Raw genomic sequence first — 13701 nt, forward strand, 5'->3', positions numbered from 1 at the left:
AGGGTATTCCTTTTAAAAACGTGTGACATCTATTTTTAACTACATTTTATATTATTTTTCTCCCAGGGGCAACTGACCCCTCCGGCCCCCTCAATACGCCACTGCCCCCCCTCCTGCAGATCTATCATCTTATGCATGTGCAAGATCTGTGAGAGCCGTCCCATGAATCTGCAGTTAGTGTCTGTGGTGCCTGCTTTTGGATGGTGTCTCAATGCTGCCACATTCACCTCCAAAGAGGGGGCTTCCCAAAGCAGGCCCTTGCTGCTGACCCCCAAGGCATCCACAGGTCCAGTCTCCTTTCCATCGGCCCACTTCCCAGGGCTCATTGATCTTGGATCTGGCTTCCATTCCCTCTCCAACCTTTGCAACTGCCCAGAGGTGCTCACCTTCCACCTTATCCATTCCCACCTCATTCACCCCACAGGGACAGTCTCTGCCTCACTTTTTTCCTAGGGACTATTTTGCCAAGACATAATACAAAGTTTCCATATAAAAGGACTCACTACAAAGCTAAAAACCTCAATGAGAGAATGATTAATACAGAGGCATGTCTACATCTGCTGCAGGGAGACACCTCTCTGCCTCCACCCCTCTCCCCCCAGAGTCTACAGCCCCATTGCAAAGCGGGAGGAGTGGAAGGAAAGAGGCTGAGGCCCATCAACGGGAGTGAAGTAGTCATGGACAAACCATGCCTGGAGCCATTCTCCTGTCCATTGCTGGTGCTTCAGGCATGCTGAAATGCAGTCACCTCTAGGGTGGGCTGGACAGCTGTTTAACACCTGCACAAGGTTTCAAGCAGGGGGCAGTGCGGGCTGCCTACCTGCAGAACCCCCATCAGAACTACCGTGCCCTCCTGGCTTAGGAAAAGAATAAACAGGAGGATTGGAAATTAACCCGCCCAGTCTCACATCCCCTAGGCAGGGAATGAGCCATCTACATTAGGCCCCAGCTGGAGTGTCATGTCCAGTTCTGGGCGCCACATTTCAGGAAACGTGGAGAATCTGGAGAAAGTCCAGAGAAGATCAACACAAATGATGAAAGGTCTAGAGAACATGAGATATGAGGCAAGGCTGAAGGAATTGGCCTTGTTTACCTTGGAAAAGAGAAGACCGAAAAGGGACATGAGAGCAGCTTCAAGTATCTAAAAGAGTATCATAAGGAAGAGGAAGAAAAATTGTTCTGCTTGGCCTCTGAGGTTAGGATGAGAAGCAGTGGGCTTAAATTGAGGCAAGGGAGGTTTAGGTTGGACATTAGGAAAAACTTCCTGCCTGTCAGGGTGGTTAACACTGGAATAAATTGCCTAGTGAGATTGTGGAATCTCCATCACTGGAGATATTTAAACCAGGTTAGACAGACACCTGTCAGGGATGAGTTAGGGCAACTCAACTTTGGAAGCCCCAGGGGCCACACTGATATTTACAGAACATGCTGATGGCCTCAACTTAAGTGTGGATGCATATGCAAGCAAATATATACAAATAGCTTCTCTCACACTGACAGGCATGAATACAAAGATTAAGGCAAGACTACACAACACACAGGCCCCATTTAAGTCAGTTCTGCTTATATTAATAAAATGCAACATTTACCCGATTTCTATCCATGTGACAGCACGTTTCATGAGCAATGACAGTCTAAGAATTTAACTACTAAAACACATATCAACAGAAGATCATTACACTGACTACTTTTTTGTTTTGGCTCCCACTCGCCGGCCATGTGTTGATCCCCACATAAACCCAAACTGCACCACGGGGTGCAAACAAACTGGCAATGGGCAGCATACCAAGTTATTAATAAATATTTTATAAACCTTTACCTTTTCTCTCTGCTGCCATGTCTCCTCTCCTTGCTCCATCATCTTCCCTTATGCCTGCTGCCCCCCAACTCCTCACCCTCCTCTGCTGTCCTGACTCCTGCCCTTCTCACTGCCCTCAGCCCTCCTGCAACCTGCCCCCCTCCACCAGCCCTTCTTTTCCCCCTGTGCCCACTCCTCCAGTAGCCCCACTCTGATCATGTGAGCTACGCCTCTTCTAACACCTCCCTCTACACACCTGCCCTGCCTCTCTCCTCTGGTGCTGGTCCTTCCCCTGCAGGTGTCTGCCCTTCTGCTTCACCCCAGAATCTCCTGGCACCTTCACCTTCCCTTAGCCCTGCACTCTCCTGGTGCTTCCCCCTTCTTTTACTGCCCCTGCCCCCTTTGCCCTCTTTTTCCCTGATGCCCATCCCCTCACCACTCTCTGCCCCGTTCCCCTCCTGCCCCCTGTGCCCTCACATTACTTGCTCCATCCCCACCTTTCTCGTGCCCACCTCTTCTTTCAAGCCTTCTCCCAGCACCTCCCCCTCCAGCCGCCAATGCCCTTCCCCTCTCCTTTCCCAGCATCACCCTGTCCCCCCTCCCACTGACACCTCCCCTCCTGCTCTTTCCCTCGTTGTCTGTACTTGGCTCCCTGCCATTTGTCTTTCCTCCACCCTGTCTCTTGATGCCTTCCCCCTTTTTTCCCCCTCCCCCCAAGCACCTTCCCCCAAGCACCTTCACCTCCCCCTTCCTCTCAGCCCATTCCTTTCCCTTCTGCTCTCCTTGGCCCCCTGCCCCCGCCCCTTCCCTAACTTCTGCATTCCATGTTGCGGGGCCGGAGTCTGCGCTCCGGCTCCGGAGGCCGAACCCGGAGGCAGCCCTGCAACGTTCCTCCAAAGAGTTTTAAAATCCTGGGCCGTGACGTCATGTCACGCCTGGGCGTCCTCCCCGCCCACCTGCAACGCTGCGCATGGAAGCAGCAGCAGCAGCCGGCGAGGGGGAGCCGCGCTGAGCCACACACGGCAGGGACGGTCTGGGGCCGAGGGGGACGCTCTGGGGGCAGGGTGGGAGGATGCGCGGGGGGGCCGGCAGGGGGAGTCTGAGGCCTGCTTCAGCAGAGCTGGGGGAGAGACCCAGCTCCACATATTGGTGGAGCAGGGCTCCTGGCTCTGTAACTCGCCGGCAGCCAGCACTTCCGGGTTCAGGGGTGTGGGGCCCCCTTAGGCGCGGGGCCTGCCGAATCAGCTTAAGGCCGGCCCTGGTTGCTGGCTAGCCTCCACCACTATGTTTACTTGTGCTTTTTCAGGTATCGGACTGTTGCAGCTCTCGTTGACCATGAACCATCGCTTGCGGTCAATGCAAGTGGCAGGAAGTAGTGTCCTGGTCTGCACTACTTCCTACTGCTTACATTGGCTGCGAACTGGGGTTCGTGGTAAATGAGAGCTGCAGTTGTCCGATATCTGCAAATGCACAGATAAATGTAGAGGTGGTGGCCTGCCAGGGACTAACCCTGGTGGGCTGCTTCCTTTTTATTGCCCATCCCTGACCTGTGTGGAAATGGTTCTTGAAGGATTGCTGAAAAAATCATACTTTTGACACTTTCTATTTGGATAATTTTTGCATTTCCCTAATGTAAAAGAGGTTTGCTTCCCCCCCCCCCCCCCCCCCCCCCCCCCCCCCCCCCCCCCCCCCCCCCGTGGTTTTCTATAGTCATCCTCTTCAGTGTTGTCAGGTGGCCTTATTTTCTGCCATGCTGCTGTGGAGATGCTTTTTCTTTAAAATGTTTTCTAGTCTCTTGTTCTTCTTTGTAGGAGTACTCACTATTGCTGTTTTTTGTTCTCTTCAGTCTATTCCCCTACATCTATTAAACTTGGAACAATATATTTTGAATGATAAAGTAGCTGTGACATAATTGATATGAAAGTCAGGAGATCGGGTTAAATTGCATAATATGTACAGATAGTCAATAGTCCAGATTATTAATTCCATTTCCCCTCAACCATCAGGAAGAGGCAATGGTGGTGGAACTCTAAAAGGTGAAACTGGGATTCTTCCTTAAAAATCTCTCTTGGTGTGAGAGGTTTGAGGCACAGCATGGGGAAGTAGTAAGGGAAGGAGTGTGAATTTTGAAGGCTGTGTTGCCTCTCAGCTCTGCAAATCTCTTGTATCCACAAGGGAAGGAATAGGAGCCTGGCTGTAATTAGGCTGACACTGCTTATAGCTGCAATAAATAATCTCTGAGGAAATACAACTCCATAATGTTATCTCTTGATCATCTGCATTTAGTAGCACTTCCTCTTAGGGATGTAAAATCCCGTTGTGTTAGTTAACGGCTTAAACATTAAGTTTAACCGGTTAACCGACTAAAGGGGGTGGGCAGGTTGAAGTGGCCCCCACAACATGGGCAGGGGCTACTTCAGCTAGGCTACTTCCGACCCCACGCTGGGCTGTTGGCTCCCAGCCCACAGGGACTAGGAGTTGACAGCCTTGCTCAGGGCTAGACGCGGCAACCCCTGCCTCCACTCCCAACTGCCACTTCTGGCCCCGCACAAGGCTGCCGACTCACAGCTGGCGTGGGCTGGGTGCCAGCAGCCCTGTAGGGCTGGAGCAGCCCTCCTCCCATGGTAACGTATAGGTGGGAGCTGCTCACCAATAATGGTTAACCCATTAAGGGGGTCACGGGAAGGGGTTGTGAAGGGGAAGTGGTTATCCATTCATATCCCTACTTCCTCTGCCCCTCCTGCTGTACACTGTTTTGGAGAGTGAGCGACGAGTGCTCAGCTCCTTCCAGGATTGGGGCCATAATTAAGACTGACATAATTACAAGACTGTTGTCAAATAAGAGAATGCATCAGTTACTTTTAGATATTAGTGGACACACATTAGTGTCTCTTGGATAATCAAGAGTGTTGCCTCACATATTCTTAGAATGAGAGAGCCAAGGATTCCTGTCATAGCTGCCAGCTTTCATCATTTAAGTGGATTGCAGAAGACAAGACTCTAGGGACAGTTGAGACTCCTAAATGTGAAGACTGCCACAGATTCCTGAAGCATTTGAATGACTTTCACAGATGCAGGGCATTCTCTTCTGAGGATTTCTTGTAAAGTAAATATTCAGTTAGTCCTTACAAAATGTCAATTTGTGTTTCTATCCTAGGGCGGTTTGATGAATCTGTGGTTAAAGAAAGAAGACAATGCGCTGAAGATCTGCTGCAGTTTTCTGCCAATATCCCTGCTTTATATAAGAGCAAGCAGTTTGAAGACTTTTTTAAGGTTTGTTAATCTATCTGTGACAATTCAGATGTGCCTTGTATCTGTGATACAAATAAAGTTTTAATGCTGCTGCTTCTTTACTTCATAAATTGTGAAGTAACTTTAGGCCCAATCAGATGTCCTCTTTGAGGTGAGTGAGGGTCTTTCCATTGACTTGGCTTGGAATTGAAAGTGGGGTCCTTGAGGAGTAGGTACAGGATTCTTGCTCATTAAGTATCAAATATTCTGCAGAGTGCTTAGGGAAAGGGTTTTGATTTTTTTCATTAACTTATTAAACATACTGGAAATCTGGAGAGCAATACTAATGCTGTTTTGAGCCAGGATGCTCTGAAGGATGATAATAAAGAATCATAAGCACTAGAATTAATTGCCTAGGGAGGTTGTGGAATTTCCATCACTGGAAATTTTAAAGAGCAGGTTAGACAGACATCTATCAGGGATGATCCAGACAGTGCTTGGTCCTGCTGTGAGAGTAGGGGACTGGACTTGATGACCTCTCAAGGACTCTTCCAGTTCTAGTATTCTATGATTCTATAATTATTTCTACAGTTTTAAGCAACTGTTGATATATTTTGAACCAAGGGAAAATTAGTTAAACTTTTTCAGTATAAACTGTCATTAGGGATTGTAACAAAATGAATATTTTGTTCTGTAACAAAATGAATATTGTATATAGGAAGGAGTTTGCAGACTATTATAGCTTTTCTAGTGCATAACTGTTTATGGTAATCAAACTTCAGGATGTGGTTTAGAACAGTAACTCACTTGGTTGGATTTTTTTTGTATTAAAATATCAGCATATCTTTCCATATTGAAAGTGCCATATGCAGAGCAACATTGACAAGTGTTTGATTTGTAGAGGACAAATTTAACCACTTCCTACAACATTTCATTATTAGTCCCCAATCCTGCAAACACACATACATGATATACTTTTACATACATAATACAGTTGAAATCAATGTGATTGCATAGATGTCTGAAATTCAGGGCCTATGTGTTTATAGTAATATAAAGATAAAAATAATATTTAATAGAGGTGTGTATTTTTACTTTTATGAACAAGTGAATTTTAAAATACTTATTTTAATTCCCATTCAGCTTTGGCACTGACACTGCTAATAGGCTGGACTATTTCATTTTCCTGTATTGATGACTGCATTTCTGCTTGGGTACTTTTTTGAAAATCTATTTTGATTTAGGTTTTATGCTGTTTATAAAAAAAACCCTGCAATGAAATCTTCTCCCTTGCTTAAATATATTTATGAGCTAAAGTACTTGAGTGTCCATCTTTAAATTAGAAAAAGCATCTGTACCGAGAGCTGCCAACTTTGTAATATTTAAAAACTGGACACTGCAGTGGGGGTCCTGGAACCTCCCCTTTCCCACCATTCCCCCCCAAGCTCTTTCCCTGCCCTGTCCCTTTTCCCCCTCCCTTCATCACTTGATGCTTGTTCCTCCCCCATTTGGCTCTGGAAGAGCTTGCCTGCAGAGTTGAGCCTGGGAGCTGGTGCTGCCTGATGCAGATAGGTAGTGGCCTTGGCTGAGTATAGGTTGGTGTGTAGGTGATGACTTGGTGCTTTCTTGCCTCCCCTGAGTGCAGTAACCAGATTTTGGGTGCCTAGTCAGTAGATCTGACTGGACACCATCAGATCCCTGTTTTTGACCAGACTTTCTAGTTGAAAACTGGACACCTGACCACACTATCTGTGCTTTAAACCTCTACAAATAGAGTTTGTTTAATTTTAAATTGCTAACCACATGCCAGACTTGGTTTCTAGCATTTTGAAAATGTAGCTTAGATCATTCTTTATGGGCTTGTCTATGTGAGAAGCTATACTGGTTCTGATACATATATTCAAAAATTGGACTTTTTATTGTAAATTGGATTTTAAAAATTTAAAATTTGGTGATTTGTTTTTTAAAATAAACCTGTGCTAAGGCATACATTTATTATATTAAACTAATATATAAATTAAATACAAAAATAATAGTAAACCAGTGCAGTAGAACCTCAGAGTGATGAACCAGAATTTTGTCATCAGCAGGGCTCGACAAATCACTGAATCTACTCGCTCGTGGCGAGTAGATTTCAGCCGGTCATCCCGTTCACCAGCGGCGCACGCATGTGCAATGTGGGTCTTGCGCATGCACAGTACGGGGCTGGCGAGTAGGTTTCGCCGCCGTTTGTCAAGCCCTGGTCATCAGACAGCAAAAATGTCTGTCTTCCCCCTCCCCTCCAAAAAAAAAAAAAAAAAAAAAAAAAGCAAATATAGTACAGTGCCAAACGTAAATTACTAAAAAAATAGAGAAAGTTTCAAAGCTGTATTGAGTCAAGGTTCAGCTCTAAACTTTTGAAAGGACAACCATAATGTCTTGTTCAGCATTACAAAAAACTGTCCTTCCCAAGATCTTTGTAATTCTAAGGTTCTACTATACACTTTTTCTGCCACATTTTTAAGAAGTCAAACCACTGAATTTGGAATTCACTGGCTAAAGATCTTGAACCAGAGTTTGTTAAATTGCAGAACCAGCTTTTGACAGAAGTAGTCTCCATAGCAGATGCCAGGTGAGTATTTTTTCCCTCTTATTCAGCTAGTCCAGTTCAGTGACTCTAGTTGATTTAAAATTAAATGAATTGGGAGTTGACTAGATCTCTCAAACCATATTTACCATGTCCACCTTCTTTGCTGTTGTATGATAAGGAGACTATATATCTGGCACATAGCAGTTAAATGCATATTCTTTTCCTCCTTTCTTTCAGGGTGGTGAGGTGCATGATGGGTCTGAATTGATTGGTCCTGTTGAGCCTTTATCTGATTCCTTGATTGACAGCTTATCCGACTGCAGTTCTGAAGGTTGAGTTTCTTTTGTGATTATCATCTGACCTCTGTGGTTTTTGTAAGCAATTAAAAAAGACCCTATCAGTGCTAGCAGGTTACAGGTTGTATGGCTGTCCTTAATATTTAGATCTCACGATTACTATATGGCTACGTCTACACTGGCAGCTTCTTGCACAAGAGCTCTTTTGCGGAAGAGTTCTTGTGCAAAAACTCTTCCAGAAGAGAGTGTCTACACTGGCATGTGCTTTTGCGCAAGAGCTGTGCTTTTGTGCAAGAGCATCCATGCCAGTATAGACGCTCTCTTGCGCAAGAAAGCTCTGATGGCCATTTTAACCATAGGGCTTTCGTGTGCAAGAAAATCATGTTGCCTGTCTACACTGGCCTCTTCTGGAAGAGCTCTTGCGCAAAAGGGCTTCTTCCTGAGCGGGAGCGTCAGAGTTCTGGCACAAGAAGCCCTGATTTTATACATTAGAACGTCAGTTTACTAGCACAAGAACATGTGGGCAGTGTAGACAGGCAGCAAGTTTTTGTGCAAGAGCAGCCGCTTTTGCGCGAGATCGCGCCAGTGTAGACACAGCCTATGTGTGTTGATATAAGGTGTTGGGTTTTTTAAAATTTACAGATGACTATATAATTATGACTGTTTTGCTTATCCAGAAAAGGAAACAAACTCTTGAGCTGTTTTACTTTTCAGTGCAATAGGGGTTACCATTTAAAAGGGCACTGTTTGATTTTTTTTTAAATCAGATTTATTTTTTCTACAACTCAGATTCTGATGTGCAACCTTCACACAGTGAGTTCCTTGTTTATAAGGATCTCTCTGCTACTTGATTATATATTTTAGGTATTTATATGGCTTCCATCATTGTAGCTGAGTGACTCACAACCTTGAGACTGACTAGCTTTCCAGCTAGTGGAGTAGAGAAGTGCTAGTACGATTCCTGTGGGTACAGGTGGGGAACTGAGAGAGAGAAAAAGACTGACCTGCCTAAGGGCCACATAAGAAATCTGTGGCAGAGCAGGAAATTGAGCCCATGTTTCCTAAGTGGTAGGCTAGGGCCCTGTCCCCTGGACTATATTTCTCCCTGTGAAATTTACAGAGGTGAAATTTACAAATTTAGAAAGTGAGAAACACACTGATTATGTAGGCAAAACACTAAGTTCTGTTGAATCCACAAAGTGAACAAGCTTAAAAAAGTCTGTATATTTCATCTGATATAATTTCCAGTAGTTGTTGAAACTACAGGACATACATTGTTAGGCATACATGTGGCTTTCAGATTGATGCTCTTTCTAAATTTAATTAGATTACTGGGATAGAACAATGAATTTAAAACAGTGCGAAAATGAGAAATAACTATATTCAAATCCTCTAGATGGCAGTACTAGTACTAAACTGTATTCCTGTTCCAGGCATGTTTCATGTTGCTAAATGTAGGTGCTCCCAAGTCCTACTCCGCCCTCTCCTCCCGGGCCTTGGGATGACTGTTGGACTTTTAAACCATCTTAGGACTCCCTCTTTTGAAAGGGGACTGCTGAAAGGGTTTACTTTTGAAGGCTCTGTAGTATTCTCTCACTCCTGACTCTCTGGTTCCCAGGGGCTATAAATGCTGACTCTAATAGTCCTGCAAGCCTGCCTTTGGAAAACTTGAGTTTTCTGCATGGAATTGTCAGTGACCCCCACAAGATCAGTGAACTGGTTCACAGTGGCCTTTTTAACTGTGTGATGCCAAATATTTTTAGAAAGGGGTGTAGATTTCAGGATCCTGACCAAACGAAGAAAAGAGAGTAGTAAAAGACACACTTTGGACTTCAGAAAAGCAGATTTTGACTCCCTCAGAGACCTGATGGGCAGAATCCCCTGGGATGCTAACATGAAGGGGAAAGGAGTCCAGGACAGCTGGCAGTATTTTAAAGAAGCCTTATTGAAGGCACAGGAAGAAACCATCCCGATGCGTAGCAAGAGAGGCAAACACGGTAGGAGACCGGATTGGCTTAAAGGGGAAATCCTTGGTGAACTTAAGCACAAAAAGGAAGCTTACGAAAAGTCAGGAGGCGTTCGGTTTCTAGTGGAGTGCCCCAAGGTTCAGTTCTAAGAACTGGTTTTGTTCAATATCTTTATTAAGGACCTGGATGAGGGGATGGATTGATTGTCCCTCAGCATGAGGGCAGATACACTTGAGGGAAGGGATAGGGTCCAGAATGACTTAGACAAATTGGGGGATTGGGCCAAAAGAAATCTGATGAGGTTCAACAAGGACAAATGCAGAGTCCTGCACTTGGGACGGAAGAATCCCAAGCATTGTTACAGGCTGGGGACCAACCAGCTAAGTAGTAGTTCTGCAGAAAAGGACCTGGGGGTTACAGTGGATGAGAAGCTGGATATGAGTCAACAGTGTGCCCTTGTAGCCAAGAAGGCTAATGGCATATTAGGTTGCATTAAGAGGAGCATTGCCAGCAGATCCAGAGATGTCATTATTCCCCTTTATTCGGCTCTGGTGAGGCCACATCTGGAGTATTGTGTCCAGTTCTGGGCCCCCTACTACAAAAAGGATGTGGATGCATTGGAGAGGGTCCTGCGACAGGCAACCAAAATGATTAGTGGGCTGGAGCATATGACCTATGAGGAGAGGCTGAGGGAGCTGGGTCTGTTTAGTCTGCAGAAGCGAAGAGTGAGGGGGGATTTGATAGCAGCCTTCAACTTCCAGAAGGGAGGTTCCAAAGAGGATGGAGAAAGGCTGTTCTCAGTAGTGACAGATGGCAGAACAAGGAGCAATGGCCTCAAGTTGTGGTGGGAGAGGTCTAGATTGGATATTAGGAAAAACTATTTCACTAGGGCTATGTCTAGACTGCAGGCTTCTTTCGAAAGAGGCTCTTTCGAAAGCATCTTTCGAAAGAGCCTCTTTCAAAAGATCGCGTCTAGACTGCAGGCGGATCTTTCAAAAGAGAAATCCGCTTTTTCGAAAGAGAGCACCCAGCGAGTCTGGATGCTCTCTTTCGAAGACGGCCTCTTTACATTGAAGAACGCCTTCTTTCGAAAGAGGAACTTTCGAAAGAAGGCGTTCTTCCTCGTGAAACGAGGTTTACCGCCATCGAAAGAAAAGCCGCATTCTTTCGAAATAATTTCGAAAGAACGCGGCTTGAGTCTGGACGCAGGGGAAGTTTTTTCGGGAAAAGGTTACTTTTCCCGAAAAAACCCCTGAGTCTGGACACGGCCTAGGAGGGTGGTGAAGCACTGGAGTGGGTTACCTAGGGAAGTAGTGGAGTCTCCATCCCTAGAGGTGTTTAAGTCTCGGCTTGACAAAGCCCTGGCTGCATAGGCGTACGCACAGGGTGTGCTGGGTGTGCCTAGACACACCCTAATGTCTCTGGCCCACTAGTGGCTGCTGGAAGAGGAGAGGGATTTGTGACGGGGTGCGGCAAACTCTCATTTTAAATTCCCCATGGCCATCTACGGGGCACTGTGGGGCATGTGGCGTGCTGAAACGCTGGGCAACAGGTGAGAGGGGAGAGGCCCGGCCGTGGCGTGAGGTCATGGCCCGAGACTTTCAAACCGTGCGGCCCAGCTCCACAAGCAGCTGAGGCTCGACTACAAACGCCGGCTGGCTGGAGCCATTTTTGCTCTCCTGGACCTGCAGCACCGCTCCGTATGCCCCCAGGGGTGCCCTGCCCGGCCCAGCAGCACCACATGGCCTCTCTGAGGCGCCCCCCCGCCCCCAGTCTGGCAGCACTGTGCTGCACCCTGGGGATGCCCCCGCCCGGCCCGGCAGCACTGTGGGGCGCCCCAGCGAGGGCCTGGCCCACCTGTAGCTTGGGCCAGCTCTGACTCCAGCCCCGCGAATTGGAAGGCAGAAGCCAAAGGTAAGGAAGGGAAGGGAAGGAGAGGGGAGGGGAAGGGGGAAAAATAAGAGGAAGGGGTGGGAGAAGAAGGGGCTTGTGCTGAGGGGAGGGAGGCAGGTCCGGAGAAGAAAGGGGGAGGCACCAAGGGACAGGATGGAGGAGAGACAAATGCCAGGGGGGCCAAGTGGAGACAATGAGGAAAAGGGAAGGAGGGGAGGTGTCAGTGGGAGGGGGGGGACAGGGTGATGCTGGGAGAGGAGAGGGTATGGGCATTAGGGTCTAGAGGGGGGAGGGGAAGGTGCTGGGAGAAGGCTTGAAAGAAGGGGTGGGCATGAGGAAGGCAGGGATGGAGCAAGGCATGTGTGAGGGCACAGGGGCATGAGGGGAATGGGGGCAGAGAGTGGTGAGTAGGTGGGCATCAGGGAAAAAGGGGGTAAAGGAAGGTGAAGGTGCAGGTGCCAGAGGATTCTGGGGGTGAAGCAGAAGGGCAGGGGAGGGACCAGCACCAGAGGAGAGAGGCAGGGCAGATGTGTAGAGGGAGGTGTTAGGAGAGGGAATGAGGAGGGATAGCTCACATGATCAGAGTGGGGCAACTGGAGAAGTGGGCATGGGTGGGGGGGGAGAGAGAAGACAGGTTTCAGGAAGGCTGAGGGCAGTGAGAAGGGCAGGAATCAGGACAGCAGAGGAGGGTGAGGAGTTGCGGGGCAGCAGGCACCAGGGGAGCTGATGGAGCAAGGGGAGGAGACATGGCAACAGAGGGAAAAGGTAGAGGTTTATGAGATATTTATTAAGAACTTGGGTGCCACAGTGACACATCCAAACAAGCCCCATGAACTCAGTACTGGTGCACAACACAAAATTCATTCTACCCATGGGAGGAAACTCTTACAGGGAACACTTCCCCCAGCTTCTCCGCCCCCAAGTTAATGTCACACACATTGGGGTAATGCAACTGCAGGATAGTTGCATGAGGGGAGTTTTTTGGGGAGGGGGGGCAAATTAATCCCTCTTGGTAGGAGGATAGTGGGAAAAGTCCTTGGGAGGGGTCACATGACACCTTTTGGTCATGTGTCCATCTTGCCCAGAGAGTGTTACCTCCAGAGGTGTGGCCAATGGTGGTCAGGGGCGTGGTTAACAGGGTCAGGGGTGTGGCTAATGGGGGTCAAAATACACTTTTAAAAAATTCTTAGGGTGCACACCCTAATGAAATGTGCTGCGCATTCCTATGCCTGGCTGGGTTGATTTAGTTGGGATTGGTCCTGCCTAGAGTAGGGGGCTGGACTTGATGACCTTTTGAGGTCTCTTCCAGCTCTATAGTTCTATGATTCTTGACGTTAGGCTCCTGAAGTCTGAGTTTTCAGGAGGGCTGAGCAGCTGCAGCTTTCAGTGATTTCAAATAAACTGCTTTGGATGCTCAGCCCTTCTGAAGTCAGGCCGCTGATTTTAACAGATTTCAAAATCTTGGTTGTGATTTTTTTTTTAAGCACTTGGATACTACCATGAATGGAGCTAGTACTTAGATTTATTTATTTGACTTTGGTGTTTCAAAACCTGGGGTCAAAGAGAGAGGCTTCATTTCAAGAGGCAAAAAGTATTTTAACAACTAGTGACTCTCAGCAACCTAACCAAAAACATCTGCATTTCTAAAGTTCAGAGAACAGGAAAATCAACATCTATTGTATTTTTTTCTGAAACAGACAATCTTGGAGAGAGACTTTTTTGTGTCAGTATGATTTGTTTACATGTAAAGATTTCCTCATTTTCTGGATGTATATATGTGACGAGGCAGCCGGTCTCATCCCGCTGCCCCGCACTGTCAAGAGCGGCGGGGGAGTCGCGGGGGAGCCCGAGACCGCTCCGCCCGCTGCGGATACGGCTGTGGCGGTGGGGCCTCAGCCCATACCGGCGCACTCAGATGACGTCACCCGTGATGTCACCCCGGGACTC

General features: G+C 47.3%; 1 protein-coding gene across 4 annotated transcripts in view; it reads left to right on the forward strand.

Moving 5' to 3' along the window:
• The window catches only part of RPS6KC1 (ribosomal protein S6 kinase C1), a 190369-nt gene that overhangs the window by 31986 nt on the left and 144682 nt on the right, over positions 1-13701 (forward strand). For all 4 annotated transcript variants that reach the window (XR_012902918.1, XM_075925178.1, XM_075925179.1 and 1 more), the window contains exons 4-5: positions 4956-5071; positions 7836-7929. Coding sequence is in view for 3 of the 4 variants with exons in the window: in XM_075925178.1 (XP_075781293.1) it covers positions 4956-5071; positions 7836-7929 (210 nt within the window). In the remaining variant the exon portion in view is untranslated. The remainder of the gene's footprint in view (positions 1-4955; positions 5072-7835; positions 7930-13701) is intronic.

Source organism: Pelodiscus sinensis, chromosome 3 (genome assembly GCF_049634645.1).
Source record: "Pelodiscus sinensis isolate JC-2024 chromosome 3, ASM4963464v1, whole genome shotgun sequence".
Taxonomy (NCBI): Eukaryota; Metazoa; Chordata; order Testudines; family Trionychidae; genus Pelodiscus; species Pelodiscus sinensis.